This window comes from Etheostoma spectabile, chromosome 13 (assembly GCF_008692095.1).
Source record: "Etheostoma spectabile isolate EspeVRDwgs_2016 chromosome 13, UIUC_Espe_1.0, whole genome shotgun sequence".
In the NCBI taxonomy this organism is placed as follows: Eukaryota; Metazoa; Chordata; class Actinopteri; order Perciformes; family Percidae; genus Etheostoma; species Etheostoma spectabile.
The window spans coordinates 25706253-25732597 of record NC_045745.1 but is presented as its reverse complement, the minus strand read 5'-3'; the positions used below and the strand labels follow the sequence as shown (position 1 = coordinate 25732597).

The window sequence follows — 26345 nt, the reverse complement described above, 5'->3', positions numbered from 1 at the left end:
AGAGTAGATGTTTTGGATGTTGCCCTGTTCCCAGTATTTATGCTAAGCTAACTGTCTGCTGGCTGTAGCTTCATATTTACCACACAGACCGTGGACAGTGGTATTGATCACTAAAGAATTCTGAAGAAATCATACATGCAAATCTCACAATGGCAAACTATTACTTTAAATATTCTCTTTTCCTATTCTGAAGGTAGTCTTTTTTAAATACCCTCTGAAAGCACCAGTAGTCCTCCACATAATACTTTATTATTCGGTCAAAAATGTCATCACATTTTAATATATAGGCACTGCTTAGCCCTGATGCAATCATAAATGTCTCTATCAAATCAAGTTATAATCTATTTTGTGTCATTTTACTGCTGCTTTACCTTTCCATGACCCACACAGACCATTTGTTTACGTTTTTCCGTATGTGTTGAAGACATTTTATCCAGTCTGCACATGTAGTCACGAAGCAGAACAAAGCTCCTGCAGTGGATTTGCATCACAGGAGGCGCATATGTGTGGCGGAATTTTACTGGTGCAATTACGTTTGTCTAAAACTGGATGATAATGATCACCGTCTGAAAATTGTAAGAAGATAGCTATTGCCTCAAGCCAAGCATAACTAAACAGCAATACCACTCAGCCGCTGTGAATGAGTTTCTGTTCCTGCCAAGGAGGCTTTGTCACTGAGCCTGCAGCTAACTTAAGTGCTAATAGTGGAAACCAAAGTGGTCACGGCATCATAGACAATCTGAATTCTGAATTTAACATTTGGGGAGAGGGGATACATTTTATGACTTAACAATTGAAATCCACTTAATTAAAATCACCAAGGCTGTCACATTAATGTAAAACACTTATTTTCTGGGGGAAAAGGTCTGCATGGTTTACAGATGGCACGGCTGGTTTGCAATTTTGCATACAAATTAAAAATATAAGCGATATGCAGAATTGCACAGACAAACCAGTACAATAACATAATTTATAATAAGAATGGCTTAATTAAGTGATTAATAATTAAGATAAAGCCTTTGTAATTAAAGTTATCAGTAATAATAAAATTGGATGCAAAGTCTAGTTGGCATTGAGATCACACCTGCAGAGAACAGGAACCTTCCTGCCCGTGTTTCACTTTGTTTCACATCCTCTTCATGACCATTCCTAAAGAGTGCACCTCATTAAAAAGTCCCTCCCATTCACACTTCCAACATGGGGCTGAATTGAAATTCCTGAATCCGCTTGGATGTGTCACTTGAAACCATCAATGCCTTCTCCACTTTGGAGTGGAAGCCCTACCCCCAACAACCTGCCACAAAAGACATGCATCTCAATACCCAGGATTGGGACAAAGAACACAAAGAAGATTAGAGAAGTTTGGCTAAATGACACCAGGGAAAAAAAAAAAATAGCACCAGCACCAGAGACGGAAAAAACAAAGTAAAGAAGAGCAGGGGAAAGTAGAGAGTGAAAACAAACAAGTGGATGCTTGTGTTTCTTAGCACCTCCGCATTTGCATGTGGTATCGTGCATAAGTGCGTTTTTCTGCATACTTACTAGTGCACGGCATGTTGGGAGGTTCAGACTCTGCACGTAAGTATCCGGAGCGACACGCACACACCGACGCCCCTCCCATGGCGGCGTGGCTGAATCCTGGACAGCCTGTGCACTGTCCCTCTGAGGTCGACTTGAACTGACCCACAGGACAGCCTGGGGAGGACAGGAGGGGAGAACAAATGAAGGCAAATTTTCACGGGATCGGATTGTGGACATGACCTGTGAATACTACACAACACTGCACCAAATCTTCCCATTTACTGTGTCCAAGTCCCAGACAGACCGGGGTGCTGTTTAATTTCAGGGTACTTAGGTGCCAGATGGTTGTAGAATGACAGACAGAACCATGCAATGAGGGCCATAAACTGAGGACAATCACAGTGATGAAGCTGGCAGTAATAGTCTATTTAGTGTATAAACATGTCTGACATTCACCTGCTGCTTATCATTGCCTTTAACTGAACATGGGGCTGTTAATCGATTTGTAATTGTGATTACGATTTTGGCTCCTAACGATCACAAAAACAATGTATGCTAATCAAGAAAAACAATTATTTTGCACAGTATGTTTTGCAAGTAAACTCTTGCTTTGCGTTGTGTTCTGAATGAAAAATAAAGTTTAAACTGTAAAAGTGTTAAGGGGAATGTCACAGTTCAAAGTGTTTTCACTGTTTCCAACATCTTTCCAGAAGTTGATGAGTAAACGTGTAAAATAATAAGGATTTCAATATTGACAAAAATAATCAGAATTATAATTTTTCCCAAACTCAAGCAGCCCTACCTGACCATATCCGATTAACAAGACTAAACAAGTGGGTGTCCTTACAAAGAACGGCCTTTTCTTATTGATCCAAATTTTGTACTCTCTCTGTAATCTCGTCACCAAAACCAAAAACAGCGGTGTGGGATTTAGAGTGTAAAGGATGAGTGAAATGAGTCAATCACCCATTGATTCAAAGATGCCAAACGTAATATATATATATATATCTCATTTGATAATGATAATGGTCACTACTTGCAGCTGGAGGGTGACAATGTTTTGGAACTCCAGCTCAAATCACGCGACCCACAGGAGTCGGTACGGTAGTCAATCTCACTGTTGGTAATGTGACAGGGATGGATAGAGCATTAAAATCAACAGGAGCGGGCGGGAGCAGGAAGATTTGCAAGGTATATATATTATAAATATGAAACTACACAGTGTCGTTATTGAATCATAGCGACAAGGGGAAGTTAAGGCTATAATAGGCTTACGTGTGTAGCAAAACTGAAACTCCTGCGTTGTTGCAACGCCACCTGGGGAAACTAAGTGGTGTGATATCCGACTGTTTAAAAGTGTGTAGCTTAATACGAGTTAAGTAGTAGTCGGATGAGTCTAGTCCAATAATGACGTGGATGGAATAGGACATGGAAAAAGGTGCACAAACCACGACCAAGCAGGATACTATTTTAAAAATCAGCGGCAGAGGAGACAACGGATAGAAGGTAAGATACTACTCTAGTCTCCCCAGACTCAAATAGAAGTCTTGCTCTCGGGATCTCTCTGGATAGGGGGGCAGTCACGTGATTGGGACATGCCAGGAGTGATTTGGTGGGCTCGGGACGAGAAGAACAATTGATTCCCGTGTCACCCTCTAGTTGCAGCCCAAGTCTGAGTCTTTTCTCATCTTAGCTTCACAAATGATACACTCCAGATTCAACACAAGGACATTTCTCCCACAGGTGAATTCGTAATGACCCGTCACCTTGTAATGGCACATACAGTCACCAAAACCGGCAGTGTTTGCAATGTGTGCTCTGTGTGGCGGTTGAAATGCAGCACCAGCTGCTGAGCAAGAGGAATAAAACAATGAACTTTCACACCAAGAGGAGCATTGTTAAAGGGTCAACACACTCTGGCCAATCCTTTCCGACTGACATTTCGCCTGCTGGAATCTCCTACACGTGAAAAATGTATTGTTCTGAGTGCTGATGCATGTCTCACCTGTTGAAGGTTGTTAAAATATATACTTTATCGGCCAAATGCAGGTGACCATCACAAGACAGGATTATGAAACTAACCTGGGTGCTTTTAGGGTCTTATTTACCACATGATAAACACAAATGACACTTTCTGATTTACAACAACAGCCTGTTACTAGTGTTTACTTAATAACTTCAGAAAGTTGAGTGATTATTTTGTTCTGAACCTTTTTCTGACTAAAGACTACAGATTTGGAATAAATACTGATATCAGATACTTTTGTTTTAAATATGAAGATTATTATACATTTTCTGGAGTTTGCTGACAGCTGCTAACATTTTGACGTAACTTCAAAACTATTTGGGAATATAAAGGGCGTCATCTTGAACCCTTTTCTATTACATAACATGTGTACAGCTTCAGTATACTGGCACATGGGGAAATACACCCCTCCCATGTAGCAGTATTTATAGTGTGCTTGAGCTTTACTTCAAAGACGTGTTTAAATATGCTAATCAAGAGCCTCTATAACACTTAATCAACTCGACAGTATTCATAAGTTTTACGTCAAAGGGCTGTGTTTGACCCAGAAAAACTATGTATTGTCTATGGGAGATAATGGCATTAAAGCTAAAGTAATTTAATTTTAAGCATCAAATGCATTTCCTGAAGTGACCGGCCTATGAAGCAAATTAACTGTTCAATCTTGCTATAAAAGGCAATTTCGCTTTATGGTCTGGTGATTGTTTCTTCCTCACGGCACTCTTCAATGACAGAACACTGGAAAATGCCAACCCCACTTCACCAGAGGCAAAATGTCAGAAATTATTTTTTTGTTATGAAAAATCATTATACCTCCCACAGAGATCAAACCAAAATGCCTCCTTTATACATGCACGGATGCAACCGCACATTTTTTTGAGAAAATCCAGCATTTCTTCTTGTGTTTCGGTGTTTTTGGTGCTCAACATTTATCCGTGTTGATGTTATGCAGTGTGTGTGAGAGAGTGTGTGCGCGTGGGGTGGGGGTGGGGTTGGATATGTGTGTGTGTGTGTGTGTGTGTGTGTGTTCATGCACAGGGCTTGTTAATTGGACTCATTAGACAGAGCTGCTGCACAGCTCCAGAGAGAATCCTCCTGCTTCTTCCTTCTGTTTTTTGTCTGCTTTGCTTTGATGTTCTCAAAGTGATATGATCTTTACCCCGAGCGCCCCCCCCACCCCGCTCTCACTCCCCTCACCTCTCCCCCTGTGCTCCTTCTAACTTAGCTGAACCATGAGTTGTCGCAGCAGTATGCCTTTGACCCTGCTCTTCCTCGCTGATATAAGTGCTGAGCCCCTCGCTGACCTCTCTCGGTCCACTCCATCTAACAGCCTCGTTAACTTCCTACGTCTTGCATTTCTCTGCTCCACCGTTTCAATCCTCAGTGAACCCCATGCTCAACTCACCATTGTTTTCTTGTTTAGTGTGTCTGCCCTGCTTCATATCTGAGTGTAGTCTAAAAACACACTTGTACATGTGGCCAAACCTTGCCTCCTTCTTACCTGTGCATCTAGTGTGTCCTTCAGCAGATTCAAATCCTGGTAGGCAGGCGCAGGAGGTTGTTGGCTGACCCACCCACTGGCCATCTTCCCCGCAGAAGAGCTTAGGCGGCCGAGGTCGGGGCCCTTGCTGGGCCGCGTGCTCTACACACACACCCTGCGCTTCTTGCACCAGAGTACGGGGAACAGTCTCGGGGAAGGAGGAAAGAGCACTGACCAGGGGGGGGCACTTTTTGAAGAACACCCTGACTGACAGCAGGGCCATGCAGGCGCCCTGAGCCTGAAAAGCCAAGTAGAAGCCTCTCTTAGATAGAGGGCCGAGTCTTAAGGTCTTCACATTGAATTTCCGCTCCCCACCCTTCCTCAGAAGAAAGTCTGCAGCCACTGTGTCCACCTAGGACAGGAAGAAAAGAGAAAAGATCTTATGTAACGGCCTGTTTCCAACACACAGGATACAGCCTTAGAAACGTTTCTATGTGGTTTCGCATGTTTTAGCCATTTTAGCCCATTAAATACACATCACATATGCTTTACATTATTGAACATTTTTCCAAAGCATGCCACTGTGATTTTAGATTGATTTCCTGGCAGCAATTGTTTTTCATTTGTTACAGTACGCTTTAAAACTCAACTTGCAGGGACTTGGAACACGCTTGGATGAAAGGTAATTCATCACAGTAAACAATTCATCACTTTTATTTTTTTGTCAAAGTTACATTATTAAGTGGTAATAAAGTCTAACATAAGGCACTATTTTGAAACCTCTCTTTGACAATGTGTTCAAGGACGCCACAACATCTGAGGTTTGAAAATGAGATGCCAAAAAGACCTTCACTTATAAACTATGCATTTGGAAAATGAAAGCCAGAAAATAAACAGAAAGTAAACATGCTGGTGTTGAAACATATTAAATGCACCAATGAAAAGCATTTTCAAAATAAGACCTTTTCCCATTGGAGAAAGCAAAAGTGATTAAATGTTGACTGTTATAAAAACATAACTAAAGCAATGTTTCTGTCTCTGCAGGCTGATGACTGTAAAGAAATGAACTGGCCAACTGCATATTAGAAGTCAATCTGAAAACGTTGGTTTGCATTACATGTCATCTGCTGACACTTTTATCCAAGCAACTTCCAATTAAGTGCTTTCCACTCTGAAGGTGCAAACTCCAGATTACAAAAGTAGTACATTTATTAGCTCTAAATGAGCAAAACTACAAAGAGACATGTTGAAAGTGCAGTTTCCAGAATCTTTTTTTCCCTCCTCTCTTCTTTCCTTCTTCATGTTTATCCGAAATGTAGTTGTAAGTGTGTGAATGTGTTTTTAGCCTTCGGCGGAAGATGTGTAGACTTTCAGCCATCCTGATGTCAAAAGGGAGCTCATTCCACCAATCGGGAGCCGAGACAGCATTTAGGGATTTCGTTGAGTGATTAATTGTCCCTCGCTGTGAGTGGGCAGCAAGTCGGTTGGTTGACGAAGTGCAGAGTGGGCGGGTTGGGGTAGAGGGTTTGACCAAGTCCTGGATGTAAGCTGGGGCCGTTTGTGGCCCTGTATGCAATCTGAATGAGCTGCAGGGGCCGGATGGCACATGCAGGCAGGCCAATCAGGAGGGAGTTGCAGTAGTCTAGATGTGAGATGACTAGAGCCTGAACAAGAACCTGAGCAGCCTTCTGCGTTAGAAGGGGACGTATCCTTCTGATGTTATGCAGCATGTGTCTACGCGATCGGGTAGTTGCAGCAACATTGGCAGTAAAGTAGAGTTGGTCATCAAGTGTCACACCCAGGTTTCTAGCAGTCTGGGTAGGGACTAACACAGAGTCGTCAATTGTTATAGTCAGGTCCTTGGTAGGAGAGCCCTTCCCTGGAAGGAAAAGGAGCTCAGTCTTGTCAAGGTTGACAAGGTTTTCAGATGGTGTGTGGACATCCAAGATGAAATGTGTTATTTACAGTACAATACAGATATATCATACATACACATTGACTAAAAACGCTAAAAAAACAGTTAAATCCTTTAATCCTTTGTTTTGTCCCTTCTTAAATAAAATAAAAAAAATAATGAAATATGGTTTTAAAGTGTACTTAAAGGTAGAATATGTATTGAGCATTTTTCCCTGAGGTAAAATAAAGTCTTTATTGATTAATCAAGAAAATAAATTGCATTAATTGTTGAAAATAATCGTTAGTTACAGCCCTACAATTAACTGTTCTCAGATGTAAAAAAGTTTCTAAGAGTTCCTCCAGAACCAAAATACTGTGGTTACTGTACTGTGGTTCTCACAAGCTTAATGATACTTACCATGACAAGGAAACTGATCTTCATGTGTAAAAATAGGTTAGGTAACCCTTTAATGTATATGTTCAATATGTTGAAAGTCCATACAAAATAGTATTTAACAACCCCCGAGAGAAAAAAAAGGTGCCCTTTAATAATAACGACCATATCAATGACCATAACAATGAGCATTTGTGACATACAGGCTACCGTCAGAAGGTGGGCATGGACGTACCTTGGTGTATGGGTTCTCCATCCAGGGCGGGTAAGAGGACGTGGCCTCGTTGGAGTCTGCCTGGTAGTAGTAAAGGTTAAAGGTCTCCTTACAGCTGCGGTGGTGGGTGCTCCTGGATGAACACTCCATCATGGTGAATCGCAGTTCCACGTAAACCTGAAACGCTCCGCGCCGCTGGATGAAGCCGCTGCGCAGCCAATGGCTGGACGAGCTGTCAGTCTGACAGATCTGATAGGTCCTCACACTGTTGTTTTCCTCATCTAAACCGCTTACTTCCTCCCACTGAGAGCAAAGAGGAGAACAAAGGGTTGGCAAAGGTTGCCAGTTGAAATGACACCTGACCCAGAAAACTTGTGAACATTTTGAATTCTCCTGTAAAGACTTTCACTAGGGTCTTTAAAAAAAAAATGGTCACATTAAAAGCCCTCTGCTGTACTGCACCTGTCGGAGGCAGAACTGGCCAGCTGTGGATTTAGATCCAGCCCAAATTTGAAACTGTGTTGGTAAATCATTCCTCCTGCTGAGCTGCAGCTCAGCTAGTGGGAATACAAGTCTCACTTGTCAAACAGAGCACACTGCTGCACACAGCATCCGAGAAAGACACAGAGTTCACCCTTCAAACACACTTTTAGACTAAAATACAAGGGGATATCACAAATACATATGAAGCAAAAACCCTCCTCAGAAATCTACATTTATTGGGGAGCCAAATGCAACAAAGAAGCTTTAATATTCGACTTCTGAGTCAACAGCAAACATGTTCACCATCACTATGTTCCCAAGAGCAGGAAACAAGCATGAAATTACCATACTCAGGGCAGAATTTAGCAGATTTGCTCAACTTGAGGCTCAGAAATTCAGTTATGTAAATATGTAAATCTTTAAAAATCCATTTGCAGATGATGTGTTGAGTGAGGCAGAATACTCGTGTGAATGAATTACAGTGTAGCAGATCACTGAGAGCCAGGTTTGACTCTCTCGGAGGGCAGAATTTCCCATTCAATCCCCAAAAAATAAATACTTGGGACTTTGGCAAGTACACTATTCTGTGAACAAAATGCTTTCTGTGATGGAGATGCACAGGGCTCATCTGGATTTGACAGAAATTATTGAAAGAACTTGGTAGAAATGAGTGTTTGAAAGAAAATCAGAAAGATGTACAAATATATACAGATGTATACTGTCTCCGAGACTGATTTAGTACTATAGGCCATACAGTATGTTTGACATTCCTTTGAGTACAAAGCATACTGTAGGTCTGAGCAAGGTAAATGACACGACTTTTACACACACAAACTTATGTGTATGTTTTATTTAGACACGTACAGCTTTCAAACAGCATTCAACCTGTGGTAATACATGATCGAGTGTTATCGCTGTTTACACAAGATTTGAGTTTGTAACTAAAGTCCGATACACATCACTGTTAAACTACAAAATTATACTGAGAGTTTCATTAAAATAGTTTTACAACAGAGGTTTAACATGAATATTAGCTTTATTTGGTGTCCTTATGAATCTCTTTTTTTTTTTAATTGGGGGGTTGAGAGTTGGGTTAGGAACTGGAGGTTCGCAAAAGTACGGAGTGTGGACTTGTAGCTGGAGAGGTTCAAGTTCACCTCTTGGGCCTAGGTGCTCTTGAGCAAGGCACCAAACCCCCAACTGCTCGGGGCGCTCCTCCAAGGAGCAGCCTCCTCACTCTCACTCTCACTGTCATCTTTCCATTAGTGTATATAGCATGTATAAGTCCTGAGCCTGTTTGTAATTCAGGCCTGTGTTTAATGTGTGTGCGACTGTACTAACAGACGGAAAATTGGGAATTTCGCCTCGCGGGATAAATAAAGGCATTCTTCTTCTTCTAGTTAAAAGAAGTTGAGAAGCCGGAATTTATATCTGACAGGTTTGGACGTTCCCACAAATATCTACTATGACGGTATTATAATCCTTGAATGCTAAAAATAAATAATAATAATAAACCATATCTTACCCATTTTATTTCTGTAAATTTGATGAAGTGAGCTCACGGCAGCCCCCCACTGCTACCTGTCATTACTATCTAAATCACTGTTTAACGCTCTTTGTTTAAAGCTTTTGATCAATGGCTTCAAAATGATAATGGCTCTGCAAACTATTTAGAGACTGTCGGCCTGTTTCGCTTTGCATCTTAATCAAAAGCACAGATACATTTGTTGAGTATTTCTGTCTGGTTCCAGATATCTCCTTGCCAGCATTACTGTAACCATTTTCCTTCGGAGAATTCAGCAAGTTGAGCAGTTTTGGTTACTGATCAAATTACAAATATGTCGTTTTTGGCAGGAGTATTTTTGGCAGGAGTATTCAAAATCATGGGCAGCCAGTAACTTCAACTCCAAGGTTGACGGGATATATCAAAGCATCTGCTTTCAATGTACTTTGAATCCCAAATTCACTTCTTTATTGTGTCAGTTACCTGCCATATAAGGAGCTCTTTTATAGCCAAAGTAACAAAGGAACAGCTGGAAGCCAAAAATCCCCAGTCACCACAAGGGTTGTGTTAGTAATACAGATAACATGGTGAAGCTGGGGTTACATACCTCGGGTTTGGCATGTGAGAAGATGGTCCATTTGAGATCAGAAGTCTCCGTTTTAGTGTTCATCAGGACCTCTGTAAAAAAAGGTGTAAAATATTAAAAATCACACACAGCAGGAAATGTAAAAATGACACGTACAAGACTCATTTACATTCAGAGAAACACACAAGTGAATTTAAAATCAAAGAGTGAACATATTTCAAGTCCCAAGCTGTCTGCCAAGTATCAGCTATGGCTTACACTGGGATTATGCTCGAAGATGGAGTTTCGCCAGTCAATTACATCTTCAGAAACATTCCAACTACCTTAAAATTGTCTTTCTTCTCATGTTTGTTTTTATTCCCCCCATGTCCCTTGTGTTCCCTGCAACACACCATGCCTGTGGTCACACTAAACCTGCTGAAAAGAATCCACTTTTGTCCAGAGAGAGTAGGGACAAGTAGTCGGAACAAGAGAACAGACTAGACTTGCATAGGAACACACTCACAGACACACACATATAAAGATTTAAGCCCTTCCAGTCACGACCTGTGATTATAATAGAATTGATTTTTGTAATCTTTTGAGGGGCAGGCTGCCAGCTCACAAACAATCTGAGCAGGTCTGCTATGATTCAACATCACAATAAAATCCATGACCTGAACTGCATGCAACTTTGCAAGTTAGGTTAGGGTGAAGGGACTTCTTTTCATGTGAGGACATCTTTCTCCCCCCCCAGCTGTCTTGGCAGATTGTCTCTGCTGAATTGTGACTAGTATTTATACTGATGGGATGAGCTATCTGTCACAGACTGGTTTTTAGAGCCCTACGTGTTCCCCACAGAAGCTCATCTCAAGGGTGAGGCCGTTTGGTTTTACCAATAAACAGGATTTAATGCAGCTCTCCTGTGTGCCATGATCAGGGTGTGCACTTGCATGAAAATGGATGCTGGAGGAAATGGGGGTTTTAGTGAGAGTTTATCATTGGGGTTATTGAGATGTTTTGTTGAATTAGACTCCCAATATAAGGCTCAACAGTACACCCACTAGGGGTGCACAATATATCGAATCAGTATCGTTATCGCGATATCACGTTGCTCGATATCATTATCGAAAGTCTCGCGATAATTCTTTTTTTATGGTCCCGTCCGACACGCAGACGGAGTTCTGAAGGAATAAAAATTGAGCGGAAGTGCGTAGGAGGGCGGAGCCAGGCTAGCGTCGCGCCTCCGCTGGAACAATCAGTGAAGAAATAGACAGAGACAAAAACAACGAAAGAAAAAAAAGACTTAAAGAAGAGAGCGAAGGGAGCAAAAGAAAGAACACAAAAGTAAGAAAATGAGTGTTGCTCAGGGAGAAGACAAATAACAGGATAAGGAAACTTTAGCGCAAAAGTAAAGTTGCGTCCAGAGCATCAGGTGGCTCTAACGCCTGACAACGGGAGCAATATAAAGAAGGCTGCGGAACTCAACAAATAGCAGAGGCTACAATGTTTTGGACACCTGTTGCACAATGCTGTTGGTAATTATTAAATTATTTGTAACTTTCATTAAATGTATAAGGGATAGGATTTTTATTAGTGTATACACTGACATATTGTATAGATCTCGAAGCTGACACAATCATATATTTATTTTATGTGACACATTGCAATAAAACTGAAAAATATAGACCATTTAAATAAACCTTTATTTCTTTTTCATTAGTATTTGTTGCTATAACTTGTTTTAATAGATACAAAGTGCTAATACATGTATTCAGGGCTGTAGTACTCGAGTCCGGTCTTGGACTCGAGACCGTTTTTCTATGGACTCGGACTTGTCTCGGACTCGCTAGTATTTGGACTCGGACTTGTCTCGGACTCGGCCACTGGTCTGGCCCAATATGACTTTTGGTCTGGACCGAGTCCAAGTGTCTTTATTATGTTGATGATAATATTGGAGGGAAAGTGAAACACAGTCCAGGTGGGGATATTGTTCGGCTTTTTACAAGTTCAGACAGCTAACGTTAGCTAACGCTACGCCGGTGTTTGCTAACGTTAGCGCACCAGCGTTAGCCTAGCTTACTAACGCTAGGTAAAGCGAGATGGGTGGGTTTTTGTTACGTTATAAAAAAGCTAACTGGCTATAGTTAGCCCGTTTGTATGCTAGCGGACATTAGCTAACGTTGCCGAGGTGTGTGTGTGTGTGTGTGTGTGTGTGTGTGTGTGTGTTGTGTGTGTGTGTACACGAACATATGTTAAATTACACGCTGTTCATTGTTGTTTAACCAAACTTTGTTTTCTGAAAACACATCTTTCCTATTAACCCACGTCCAAATAACATTTTCTGTTCTATAAACACGCTCATTTATTTATTTTAACTGTACAACCAGTAAACAGTCCTGTTCTGTGTAGACATGGTTATTATTTATTTATTCATGTTGTACCAGTCCAATATGACTGTCTGTTGAAATAAACCTTGTGTTGTAAAAATTTGTTTTAATTGTTATTAATCTATTTTATTCGTTTTCCCATAACTTTTTGATTTTACATATGTTTAAAAATATCGAAATTAATATCGATATCGCAATATTCATTATCGATATCGCATATCACATTTTTTTCAATATCGTGCACCCCTAACACCCACACACACACACACACACCACACCCCCACACCCACACACACACACACACCCACACCACACACACACCCACACACCCACACACACACACACACACACACACCTGACCCATCATGCAAAAAAATAAACTTTTCTTAGTTTTCCTTCATGGTTTTATCCCCCCCCCACAACTTAGGTTTCAGCATCTTTATTTAATTATAAGTGCATTATTTCCATCAAGTTAATGATTTTAGTAATAATGCCTCATATTAATAATAAAAGGATGCCTAAACTGCAACCATAATTCACTTTCTTTTGATAAAAAGGCAACCGCGGGATAGAGGGAGGTATGACATGCATCAAAGGTCCCTGGCTGGAATTGAACCGGCGACCTTGCAGTTACACGTCATCTTCATGTGTGTAACCACTTGGCTACCAAGGCGGTTCCATACAATTTTAATTTTAGTAAGATAATTCTTACAATTCTTACATTCAGAAAAAAAGATCCGAAAAATATTTCCCTCTAAATCCTGGATGAGGCCAAAGTGTTGCTCTGTTGTCCAAAACATCTGCTCTGAATACAAGGCCGCCAACAACAAGTGTCTTATTTTATATACAGAGTCAGAGATTCCATCTGTATTTATCCAAATGTGGAGATTGGATGGCCCTGTAGTTCTTTAAGAATCATCTTTTGATTTGTTTAATAATTACTTTTGGTTTACATATTTAGAGACAAAATTGTGGAACACCGTATACAGGAGAAAAGGTTGTTTGGAAAAGACTTTTTACGTAGAACAGTAAAGAAATGAAGGCTGTCAGGGACTCCTCATGCTCTGTGAATATACTGTATAGTTTGGCACCAATAGTAGTATTTTTCAAAAATAACTGCAACGCCTACAGCTACTAATCTCTGTGATCCTGTGTAAAGTGAGAGGCAATCACATTTACCACTTAGCAACCCACATCTCAATGAAATACACATGAAGGCACAACAAAAACTCAGGGATAAAACAGAGTCCGACTGGCACATCCTACTGAGACAAATGTTACAGCAGCGGCTATTGTTTAACACTAATGAAGGGTAAACTGTCGGTTTAAGATCAGATACTGCAGGGAAGCTCGGCCCATTCAGGATGGACTGTTTAAACTCTCTCTTTAGTCCTTCCACACTTACAACTGAATATAAAGGGATACTAAGATATTGGTTAAGTACAGTGTACACGTAGTTTATGGTAAATCAGCTTGTTGCTCCATCGTGCTTGATGAAGGTGATAACTTTTTTATTTTCCCGTAAAAAACTTTAATGAATTATCCTACATCCCACTACTCGGAAATATGAATAGGATAAATTGACAGAATAATATAGTATTAACACAGTTGGTCAGAAGTCCCAATGTCTATAAACATACAAAGTAATACATATTGTAGATTGCCTTGACTATACTATTGAATAGATATATCTTCCACTGCCAAAAGCCTGTTCAACTGAAACACATTTACATTTTAATAAAAAAACAATTAACAGTAAAAGAACAATTGAAAAACATCTAGTGTCAGTTTTGTTTTTTTAATGATTTCAATGATCACTCAATCACACCCGCCGCTGCTCACATCTTAGCTCCTGCTAATTTAATAAATTTCCTCAGTGAACAATACACGCAGTATTTATCCCCTTCTTGACCCCACTCTCACTGCCGTCCAGTCAAACGATTTAAATCTTTCTTACAGCCTTCCACCTGTTATATTTTCTTGTTGCCATCATCTGGGTGACCTGTCTCATCCACAGCACACGAAAGCAACGAATTGACATCACTACTTAGCAGGGTTGCATATATGCAGCAGGTTCGACGTGATATCACACTGAGAGGTAAATGGGACTCTTTTACAATCTACGCATTTTACGCTCTCTCTGTGCAACCTCCTCGTAAAGAAACACAAACATGCATGCCTCTCTCCCTCTTCTACTACAAAAGCACAGAAGCCCGTCCGCTTTATAGCAACAACATGAGGCGATAAAGAGTAAGAAAGGGAAGTCTGCACAGAGAAAGGGGAGAGGTGATAATTGGATGACACAGTTCATTCAGGCTGGTGCTTTCCCCGCATTTAGTCCAGCTCGAGTTTCTTTATAATAAAGAAATAAAAAATGAACACCTTCATAGTACTCAAGCTGCGCCGTCTCCACGTATTATGTGCACACCTGCCTCCGTTTAATATTCAGATTTCTTTTTTTAAGTAGTGGAAAAGAAACACCACCCCTCCCCTCAGCATGATAATCACTGTTTATCACCGCTCTGTCATTTATGTTTATGAGACAGGATGTGTGAGCGTGAGTGTTTCGATGACATGGTGAGTGTTTCTATTATGTGCATGCACGGCCTTGCCTTTCTCTGAAGTAGGCTCAGACTTAAGCCCTGTTAGAGGAAGCTGGCGTTTCCCCTACATTCTTACAACAACGGCGGCCACCCACTGCCGGAAAATTGCCCCGAGTGCTAGAAAAATTTAGGAACAATGAAAATTGTTGATCCGGCCACATTTAACACCCAAAACAAACAATTGTACAGTAATTACAGTACAATCGGCCACATTAGCAGACAGCAGAGAAGTCTAAACTGATACTGGCGCTGGCAAGAAGACTTGAACTGAGCCTTTGAATTACTATTATGGAAACATTTTTAACATTATAAGACATTTTTTCCCCGGGTAACGACGCAGAGGCAGGTCTTAAGTAGGTGTGTGAGATTTCAGAATTTTTCTTGGTATAGTTTTTTCTCAATTTTTTATCAATTGGTATGGTCTTTTATCACTTTATCAAAAACACAGGTAAAGGTTAGCCTAGGTATTGCTGTTTTTGGTATCAAATGTAAAACCTATCCCTGTATTTTTCACAAAGAGGGACTATACAGTGAACATTAGGCTACACCCTCATTTTCTATACAGAAGTTTTCGAGCTTTAGACAATCAACCTCAAATTCGAGAGCAGGAGCCATTTAAATCTAAATCCTGCTCACAATTCTTCACCTTTGTGTTCATTTCGTTCCAGCATTCCCTTTTCCCTTTCTGTTTTACACCTTCTCTGTGGCTCTGGAGTGTGATACGGAAATTATAGACCTATGAACATTTGCCCTGGTTCAGCTACAATTAGACCTCATTTTAATTAAAGAAACAGAGTGCCAATTACCCTCATACACATAGAGAAATGGAGACAGAGGGGAAGAACATGGATAATGACAAAGAGGAATGTGAGAAAGGAAAGAGATGTTAGAAGGATTAACAGATGACAAAAAACTAGATGGGCTTATTAGTGTGTTTGCCAATATTACAGCTACCTCTCAATGTCATTTATTTCTCTCTAAGTGCTTGGTCAGCTAACGGGAAGCCATGACATGCCGCTAACAACTTGGTGTCATTAAAATGTATTTGCGCTCAATACTTACATCACATCTTCCCAAACACATGTGCAGCTTCATTTTTTTAACACAAAATCAAACTATGAAATTAGTTTTGTGTCAGTGAAATACTTTTTTTAAGACGTAGTTTAGTAAATACAAGACATGAAAATGAAATAGATCATGAATTGCTAAGCAAGGGAATCTCATCTGCTTACATAACATTTGTTTGGTGGTTTGGGACTTAAAAGCTGCTCCCTTCCATGCTCCATATGTCATTTCTTGATAGGGGAGTTACTGTCCTCCAGGTATAACTCATGTGATTCGAGGGTAACTGCTAGCACATGTTCTAAAATTTCCAAAGCCAATACCCTGAAATCAGATATGCGTATGAGATTAAGTAGTGCCTCGGGCAATTTAATACCTAGCCTACATGTTTCACATTTAAATTGAAAGGAGTACCGTAGTTCAACATGTTGGGAAATACTTATTCGCTTTCTTGCCAAGAGTTGGATAAGAATATCGATAGGTCTCATGTCTGTACCGTTAGCTTAGCGCAAAGACTGGAAACAGCTAGCCTGGGTCTGTTCCCGTCTTTGTGCTAAGCTAAGCTAAGCTAAGCGGCTGCTGGCAGTAGCTTAATATGTATAAAAGAGTAGCATTCTCTAACTAACTATTCCTTTATGGATTTCTTTTTATAGTAACATTAGCAGATGTTTCCAAGTGAGGCCAATATTCATAGATGACTATGGGTAAAATTAATAAGGTTGTCTCATAGATGTTTGATGGATTGCAGCTGCTACTAGAAAAGTCAGTGATGTGTATTTTGTTTGTTGGAGTCTTCCTTTGCAGAAAATGTTCCCATTCATTATGTTCTCTTGGTTTTTTGAGAACATGTTACAAAGAATATAGTTGGTTAATCTTTAAAAATGTTAATTTTGGATGTATTTGGCACTCAGGTTATCTACCATATTGCACATGAAGATTGCTAATGGAAAAAAAGGATTTCTCTTCACAAACTTTCCAGCCAGCTTTGTTTCTGTGAGTGCAGGTCAGTGTATGCACGTGAACATAACTTTTGTGCTGAATGTGTATGCGCCCTGTTTGTCTGTCTTTGACAGAGTTGTGTCTACTGAGATTAGACCTCAGCTTCCTTTAGGTCCCATCCCCTTCCTGTCTCCTGGTCTGGTGGAGGGACGGCCGCCAACAAGCACATCACTCACATGCACAGCAACCAAGCAGGACGCATTTAACCCCTCGTCTTCTGTATAACAAAAAACTTCTATGGCACATGTGGATGAGCTCAGCAACTTTAAGTGTGTGTTGTGGAGTAGTGAGATGAAAGGAGCGAAGGTGAGATGAAGAAAGGGTGTTAATGTTTGACACTTTTTGGTTTTGTTGTCTGTAGGCGCGCATATGAATGATGTTTTGTGGTTGGTCTCTGTCCCAGGACAGGATGTGAACTAGCTAGGCAGGGAGCTTGATACTGAACAGAAACCAAAGATGTGACACTACTGTGAAGGACTCTGACTGACCCAAAGCACTGAGTATTGACTACAGGTCATCGCAGATTCACAGGGCAGAACCATCACATTAATCATTTCCAGAGTGTTTTAGCTAATAGCTAACAAATTCACAACAACACTGAACATATGCTTTGATCAGAGCAGATCCCCTTTTCCTATGTAGATCAGTGTTAAACAGTTTAGATCTGTGTATTATAACAGAGGAAAGTATTTTACAAAGAGCTTTTCTCTGGCGCTGGAACACAAAACAAATGTTGATAAATACAGATACCCAAAAGTACGTCTATGATTCATTGGCATTCCCTTTTCATTAAATGTGGTAAAGTGGAAGGAAAAACTGTTGCATTACTGAAGTCACACAAGTTCAATGCGAACTTTAATCACAGTGGTATTAAAAGTTTTGACCCTCACATAAAACAAGAGGTTAAGGTTAAGAGGATATGAGACATTGACTGGTTCTGTGTTTTCATTTCACAGCCTACGAGTAATGAGTTTTGGCCCATGGTGTCAACTCCTGAACAGCCTACTTCCCTCAGACAAACAAAATCCACATAGCTGTGAGGCCAAACATACTCCCAAAGAGACTATACCCATAGACAGTTAAAGATATGGACCAACAGATCCCGTTGCTCTGGGCAGAGACCAGCGAAGGATATTTGAAGAACTTTTCCAGAGAGAGCTGAGCGTTACTGCGCAGCCTCCAACTGAGCCTTGCCGACATAGATGTGACGTGAGCAACCTGTCTGAAAGTTGTAAGTCTTCTGGTAGCTGTGCCAAGAGAAATCTCAGAGACGGAGAGTGTAGGTATATAACAGGAGATAACATAGGCACAGGCTAATTATTGCTAACTAAAATGCTAGTTAACATTAGTAATTAAACATAAACATCTAATGTAAGTCGACAATACGGTGATTTAACGACTATGCCACAGCAAGTCGCTTGGTTATGACACAATCATTAGCCTATTTTTACTAAAACGTCTGCTAAGGAGCCATAGCGTGAGGTATAAGGTACTGGAGCCTGTATACATTGTCATGTTTCTTTAGAAATGAACAATGAACAACTAAGTTTTTAAACACTTCAGATGCAAAGTTATTTTCTGTCAAAGTGTCGCCAAAATGAATGACAGTCAATGGAATGCTAACGATGGGTGAGTGTTTTGTAGCATTAAAATGGCGCCTTAGGAGCTACGTTTCGTGGACGCCCGCTTGACTATACCAGATAAAAAATGATCTACAGAGAGGTGACATATCTGACAATAAATTAGACTGCAGTTATGGAATGTGATTACTGTTTGGCATCTGCCCAAAAGGAAGTGAATTTTGGTAAGAAGAAGTGAAAGCAATAGCTTTTAACATTTAATTCAACAACAGCAAGAAAGAGGAAAAAAAAAATATTATTATTATTATTCGGAATTCAGTTCTAAGTAGGCACATTTAAAAACTGAGCTTGAAACGCATAATTCGCTGCACTCTCTCTCATACCGAGTGATCAATTAAATTGCCTTGCTTTACAGCATATTTCAGCTATTTTGGAATATTGATCTGGCGCTGAGTGAATTCACCTCCTGCTACTTCCAATTAAGGGCACCAATTTCTCCATCCTTCTTCAAAAATAACCAAATTCTGTGAAAAACTGAAAGGCTTCTAGAGAACCTTGTTGCAGGCTACACCAGCTCCCTGGTGGCTTCCTGATACAGAATCCTATAAGGAGGAATGAATTACAAAGGAAAAGTTAAAAAGACTTTTTATCAACTCAGTATATTTTGGGAGGGTATGCTGCACTTATTAAGACCTCTGCAGTTCCACACAAGCCATGCTGTCTTTAAATAAAGAATACTATAAGGTAAAAAGAGACAACACTTGAGATGATGCCAAAATTAGAACAAAGAAACTAGTAGTGTGTGAACTCTTGCTTAAAAAAATACTAAAACAATGAATTTAAATAGTTTCCTACTAACTTTCTCTCTAATCTATGAATGGGTTAATTGTTGCAGATGTATCCATGGCAGTTTGTCCCTTCAACACCAAACCTTCCACTGCTACATTTGTCATTCTCCTCTGATTGACTCACATTTTGTCCGTTCTCTCTTCATCCATAAGTTCTTTACCTTGAATTCTTTTAAGATGACAGTGAGTGTGTTTACATGACCTAATTAAGCAGTTGTGTTACTATTATTTTTCACGGGTAAAGGGAACATGAATAACCGAATTTCTCTGTGTTCATGTAAAAACCATATTCCAAATATGATCATAACCAGAGTAAACCTCATAACCGGGTTATTCATGTGCATGTTAATACAGTCAATCATATGAATCCAGAGGCTTCTGATCTGACTATATTAACTAAATGCCTAAGATGTAAATAAAGAGACAAAGCATTCCCCACAAATATTCAACATTTTATGGCATTTCTCTATCTAGTTTAATTACCTACACTAAATCCTACCTGCTACTGTCAATAAGAGGCCATTTACTTGAAATTGGGGTCACATGTATTGATTAGCATAGCCAGACACATTTTCTATTCATCAACATAGTCATTCTTCTGCTAGAGTCTGACTGTATTAAGGGAATATACATTACATGACTCACTTTTATTTAATGAAAAACATATGCAGCATGGGCAAACATGGGGAGATGAGGAATACCTTGTTTTAGTAAGCGTGTCCCATCGTTTAATCTTAAAAACGTGTGCTAAAACTTCTTTCCAGAGACCTTGACTCTACAAGATTGAAAGGCAAGAGCCTTTTTAAACAGATGTGGGCTGCACAGCACAATTTAGCACTTTAGTCTTTTAAAAGACAATTTCTGTGATGACGGTCTTCATCGGCATCCTTTTAGCAAAAGGTTTTACTTTGTTAGATTTTGTCAAACATTACCGTCTGTACAACTGCAGAGTAGAAGAGAAAATGAGCTAAACAGAAAGTCAAACTCATTTACTTAAAAAAGAGGTTTAGATTGGGAGATGGTTATCATTGAGGGATCACATTTAAAGATAAGCTATCATCCTAGAACATGAACATATAACTAAGATAGAAAGCTGACCATATGTTTTTATTTTTTATACCACAGCACTAAGACCCTTATGGAACAAATTCAGGTCTGACAACTTTATACAGACACTTCCCCGGGAGCAGCTATCATACCTCAGCACACTGTGGTTAGATCTGCCCTCAATAAACCAAGTAGCCTCAAGTTTCAATCTCCTTCATAGAATGGCTTGAAGGCAGCGGATCGTCTGTCAAGTCAGAGAGCTGAGCTGTGTCATCACAGTAGAAGAAGAAGCACCATGAGAAAGTGCAGGATATGTGCTTGTTTTCAAACACGATCTTTATCCTTCAAGAGGATATTCATTGTCTTGTCTTCTCGTGTCCAGGGCCTGAGGTCGGGGTCGGTCATAGACTGGCACCCCTGCAGGGTGGACACTTTAGAGACATGCAGTGCGGAAATCTGGAATGATCTTCCTAAGCAGCAGGAGACTCTGCCACCCCCGTGTTTGCTGTGTCTTCCAACAATTGGACCAGATAGTTTGTCAGTGTACTACTGGTACAGATTAATTATTAGCAAATTTGTGTCTTGTGTCATTTAAACGTGAACAGAAAAGACTGGGATCCATTCTAAAATGTTGGAACGTGTGTTGCTGATCTAATAAAAATGTTTTAATAAATAAATAAATAACTGGGCAAATAAAGTCGGTTAGAGGTTTTGAATCGGTTTCGATTACTTTCCGATTAATCGGCCAGCCCTATTTGTTACAACAAAACAAGCATGGAAATGTGAACTTTTATAAAATAAAATATGATAAGTAACCAATCCTATTTGGCATGATAAAAAAAACCACATAGCTCCATCTACCGCTGCGATGAGCCCCAAAAATGTCTACTGCTGTACTTATAACAGAATTGCTATCAAAGCCTTCAGCATCCAGAATCTACAATTCACAAGAAAACACACACACACACACACACGCACGCACACAAACACAGCTTTTGGTGACTAATTTGCAGTGGGAGGTGGACAGCTTGAAACCAACAGTGCAGACTCCAGCTAAATAAACCATCTAAGGATTGACACTTCTAAGTAGAGATACAAGAAAATAGACTCTGTGAAAATTTTCTGTTGTATTCTGACACATCACACTTTTTCATATTCAAACATCAACAGACACACTGCAAGCTAATTCTCTTCATCAGCCTATGCGTTGCTCCTCTAAGCCTGCGACTGGGTGTTTGTGTGGCGGTGACCGATATATCTAAAATAAAGATAGGCTCATCTCTTTAGCTGTGAAGCCATTTAGTGGAGTACAAAGAGCATCATTTTCCGTTATTGGCCAGCCATGTTATGTTTTCGGCAAGGGGTGAATAGAGTAATTCACCAACTGAATTACAAAACCACACTTTAGTCCTATCAAATTTGGCTGATTTTTAATGATACAATGTATTTCCATCAATTGGTTGGATAGAGATTAGCAAAGAAGGCAATCACTTAAAAGCACGGTGATGTGTAAGAACATGAAGGAGAGAACATTTTGTGTGCAGCACACCTTCAAATATGATACTAAGGTGCCAAAAAGGTGTCTAATGCTTCTTTAACTGAACTGATCCACTCCTATTTGTAGCTCTTAGCTGTGTGCAGGCTGTAGTGGGGCAGCAAGTGCACAGGAATATCCGTTCGTTCAGTGCGGTGTACCCTGGGAGACATACTGAAGCCGTGAGCATGCATAAAGGTGGAAGAAAAATGTTCACAAGGGTCTCTAGGTTGATGTAGAAACAAATTAATTGCATTTGAACTTAAAATGGTCATATCAAACACAAGATGTAGGTCGACCTATGACGCAGGGAGGAAAATATCCCAGACTAAAATTGAATCAAGCCTACTGATGGCGCATGCTTCAAGCTGAGGCATTTTCACATCAAGGTTGCTTTTTTAAATCAATTCTTGCACATCCAGTCGCACGTCTCGCCAGCCTCATGTTGCTTTTCACCCCCTTCAAGATTTCATTCTATTCTTTTTAATGTGACGACAAAACACCACAAGGCAGATGACAACCACAGCACGTAGAAAAGCTTCACAAAAGAGGTTTCGCCACACAATACTCAGTGTGCCTCTAACAGCTGTGATTAATGTGTAAGATAAATGAGAAAGATGGACCTGAGATAAATACCTCCTTCTCGTTTGTTGTCTCCTAATTAAAAGGCCTTTTTAATCCCTTTGTTATAATCACATTTTCATCCCATCGCATATATCGCACATCTCTGGCCCCAGGTGTGTATGATTACAGAATGCAAATAGGCAATATACATACTTTGCTCATTATGCAGCGTGCAGACGTGCACATTACTTGCACCCTTCTAGCCCTCTTTGCACTCTTTCCATTTCGTCGACTCATGCCGGTCTCCCCATCTCTCCTTGACTCACTTCAAAGAGAACCCCCATCCCTCTAAAAGTCCCATTCTCCTTGGTGCTTATGGCTGATAGGCTGTGGCCTCATTCACTCTCTGCTGCAGCCTGTCCCCATTGTGTCCCACTCTCAGAGAGTAGCGTGTGGGTGGAGGACAGACTGGCTCTCCAAAGTGAATATCTGACATGGATGTATGGGCTGGGGGGTGTATCCTCTCACCGAGCTAAACTATCATCCACCTGCAATTCTCGGCTGCCATATGCATCCTTCACAGCGAGAGAAAGACATGGACTGAGAGTACTTGTGGCACTCGGATGCCTGTTTAACTCTTGAGGAAGCTAATCATCGGATTGAGGTAGTGAGGATGATGGGCTACAAGCTTTCAGAGAGGGGGGAGGTTGCTTTAAATGCAAATCCCTTTCTTATAAAAATTGGTTCCGTTTAAAAGGATTTCTGGGAAACGATCCACACTTTCCACGGCAGGGGAGACAGTCAGCAAGAGAAAACAGCATAGCACCAGTCAAACATCAAGGAGACAGAGGACGTGAAAAGCGTAGCAAAAGAAAAGGCTACATGTCTGTGAAAGAAGGGATTGAGGATCAAGTAAGGCCTCTGAGAAAAAAACATCCTTTTTGCGTTTAAGACACTTAGTGAGTTTTAGTTTAGATTGAGAAGCATTATGCCGTTCATCATGCTAGGTATGTCAACGAGGCGATAGGAGGTAATAAACAGAAGAGACATTGTGTAGAAAATTTGATAATATTAAAGCTTTTAGAGGGATGATGTCAATCTTTCCCTACATCTAAAAGGGCTTTATCAGCAGATTACATAAATATGCCTTGAATGTTTGAATTCTCTATAAATAAGCGTGTTATGGTGTATGGCTTGAGTATAAGCAACTGGTGAGTGTTGCAGTATTTGTTTAAGGCAAAATACAGATGTGCATTGGCTTTGGGGCTGTATGGCTTTAGGGCTGTATCGGTATTCCATACCATTAATGTGTCGACCAAAATAACAGTATAAGCAGTATCAAAACTTCTCCAGTCAAGTCTGGAAAGAAACGACTATTTGTATGGTCTTGCTTGCAGCCAATCACTGCCTGCATTCTTCGATTAAATAAGACCTGTGATTGGCCCACTACCGCAGCAGCTACAACCCATACAGTCTGTGGTGTGGTGAAGCTGAATGCATTAAAACGTTTTTAAAATGTATTTTTGTAAAAATCCTTAGGATGGGTAAGAGTGGGGCTGGTTTTACACAACTGAATGCTTCGATTCACATGATGGGTATCGAATGAAGTAGCAAAAAAAAAAGGTATCAAATGAAGTACTCTGTTGGTATCGGTATCACTTTTATGGTACTGGTATTGGTACTGGTATTTCATAAGCAATACCCAGCCCTAACTGGCTTCCCTCGCTGCTTCCACCCAACATCTACCAATCAAAATCACTGCACAACATTTTCAGTGAGCCTTTGCTTGTGGGGAAATGCGAGCGCCGTTGTCAACCCACTCACATTAGAGCATGGCAATATATCCGCTTTTATGATTTCTTTCTCCCCTCATCAAATATGTATTAAGATATTGTTTTTAATTTACAATGTTTTAAATCATGTTACTCTAATGGAAATGTGAATGTATTACTCCATTATCACATTACTCCCACTTGGCCCCTGGCACATCTACTTGTAGCTGTGTGAGCTCATGGTTCAGGATGGAGGCAGCAGGTGTGTCATTTCAAGTGCAGAACAAAAGATGTTAATGTCAACTCTTTTGTATAAGTTCGATTTTGTTTGGCAGAGTGTGATATATGAAAATAAAACACACTGCTGTGTGTAAGGTTTACAAGAGACATGATGACACGTCACCTCTCTTTCTATCAGCAGAGGCTAAAAAGTGCTGTTGATGTTTTTCAGCCTAACAAGTCGGGCTTCTGCTTAGCAAATCACACTGGCAGCTGCACTCTCTTGTTGCATACCATGTGAAACGGTGATTTGTAAATGGAGGGAGGTAACGGCTGCAGTAACATAGCATTTTGGAGAAGCAGATGATTGCCAGGATATAGAAAGCTGGATTTACAACGCTGTAAAAACTATAGGCACTAAGGGCAATCCTCCTAGCCAAAAAAATAATCAACTTTGCTAAAGACAACATCAGCTGTTTCTCAACTACAACTGATTGACAGGCAAGTTTCATGTACCCATGTAACAAGATTTGTCTAGTGTATTTCCATCCACTTGTTTCAATGCACATTTTAGCATTCCACTTTTTTTTTTAAAGTGGAAAAAGTGAGAAAAAAAATGCAACAAAGTGCAATGGAAACAGCTCTTCTTCTAAAATAATTAATGCTGACCTTGCTTAAGAATTGGCGCCACTACACAGTGTTAATCTTGAATAGGACAACTCCTACTATTTGCATTAGAGAAGTACAGTAGTGATTCAGTAGCACAAGTTCTGAAAAGTGCCTTCAAGCGATGGAAATGAAACAGGACAGAACAGGATATGCCGTCCACCGGGCTTAAAATCTGTCTCCAAGTTTAGATGAGTGCCGACAAGTTTGCATCACTTCTGAAAACGATGGTAATATCACTGCCGCTCTGGAGCAGGTGCAAAAAGACTGCAGTGCTTTTGTCACTGGCTGCATCTTGCCATTGGTAAGAGAGAGAAACTGTATGTGCAAGGAATAACGAGGAGCAGGGAGGAAAACAAAATGTACTTTACAGGTCGAGCTTGTGTGTGGGAGGATAAAGAACATTTATAGCTTACATTTATAATGTCAAATGTTTTTAAAATTTAAATTGCAGTAAGGCTACATTAGTGAGAATTATTATTATATAATTTTATAAAAATCTTTTCAGTTTAAGACCTAGGTTATAGTATTTTGTACATGATACATTTTTTATTTCCAACACGAGGAAGAGAAAAAGTGTTTGGTTTTTCTCTGTGCGTGTGACAATTTGTGAGCATCTTCATTTCAATTTCCACCCAAAAGCTTGTTATTAATTCCCAGCCAAAGTAATTATCGGATCAAGAGGGCTGCTTTTTAATCTTCATGGAGACAGAAGGACGAGAGATCTATGCACTGAACGAGCAAGTGGTGTAAGTGAGCCATTTATCCTTTAGTTGGAAAAGGAGGAGGGATTTGGCAGCTGTGATCTTCATCTTCCCTCCCATCAGTTCATTACAGAATTCCCAACTAGGTGGAGAACAAGCGGGAGGATGATCCGGAGTGTGCTGGCAGAGGAGCAGGCTATTACCCAAGATACGGAAACCAGACATCTTGCTTACTCTTGGCAGGACACACATGTTCTGGAGTTAGTCGGCAAGG

At 40.3% G+C, this 26345-nt stretch overlaps 1 protein-coding gene and 2 long non-coding RNA genes across 3 annotated transcripts in view; 2 read left to right on the top strand and 1 right to left on the bottom strand.

Moving 5' to 3' along the window:
* Positions 1 to 26345, top strand: part of LOC116700341 (uncharacterized) — a 273867-nt gene that overhangs the window by 30226 nt on the left and 217296 nt on the right. The window lies entirely within an intron of this gene.
* The window catches only part of ephb4a (eph receptor B4a), a 41341-nt gene that overhangs the window by 11128 nt on the left and 3868 nt on the right, over positions 1 to 26345 (bottom strand). Inside the window, exons 2-5 of the mRNA XM_032533418.1 lie at positions 10126 to 10196; positions 7553 to 7834; positions 5049 to 5439; positions 1543 to 1695 (exon numbers count right to left, since the gene is read on the bottom strand). Coding sequence (XP_032389309.1) covers positions 1543 to 1695; positions 5049 to 5439; positions 7553 to 7834; positions 10126 to 10196 — 897 coding nt within the window. The remainder of the gene's footprint in view (positions 1 to 1542; positions 1696 to 5048; positions 5440 to 7552; positions 7835 to 10125; positions 10197 to 26345) is intronic.
* Positions 336 to 24201, top strand: LOC116700343 (uncharacterized). Its single transcript, XR_004334627.1, has 3 exons — positions 336 to 350; positions 8514 to 8519; positions 24078 to 24201. It is a non-coding gene; the product is annotated as an uncharacterized LOC116700343 (long non-coding RNA).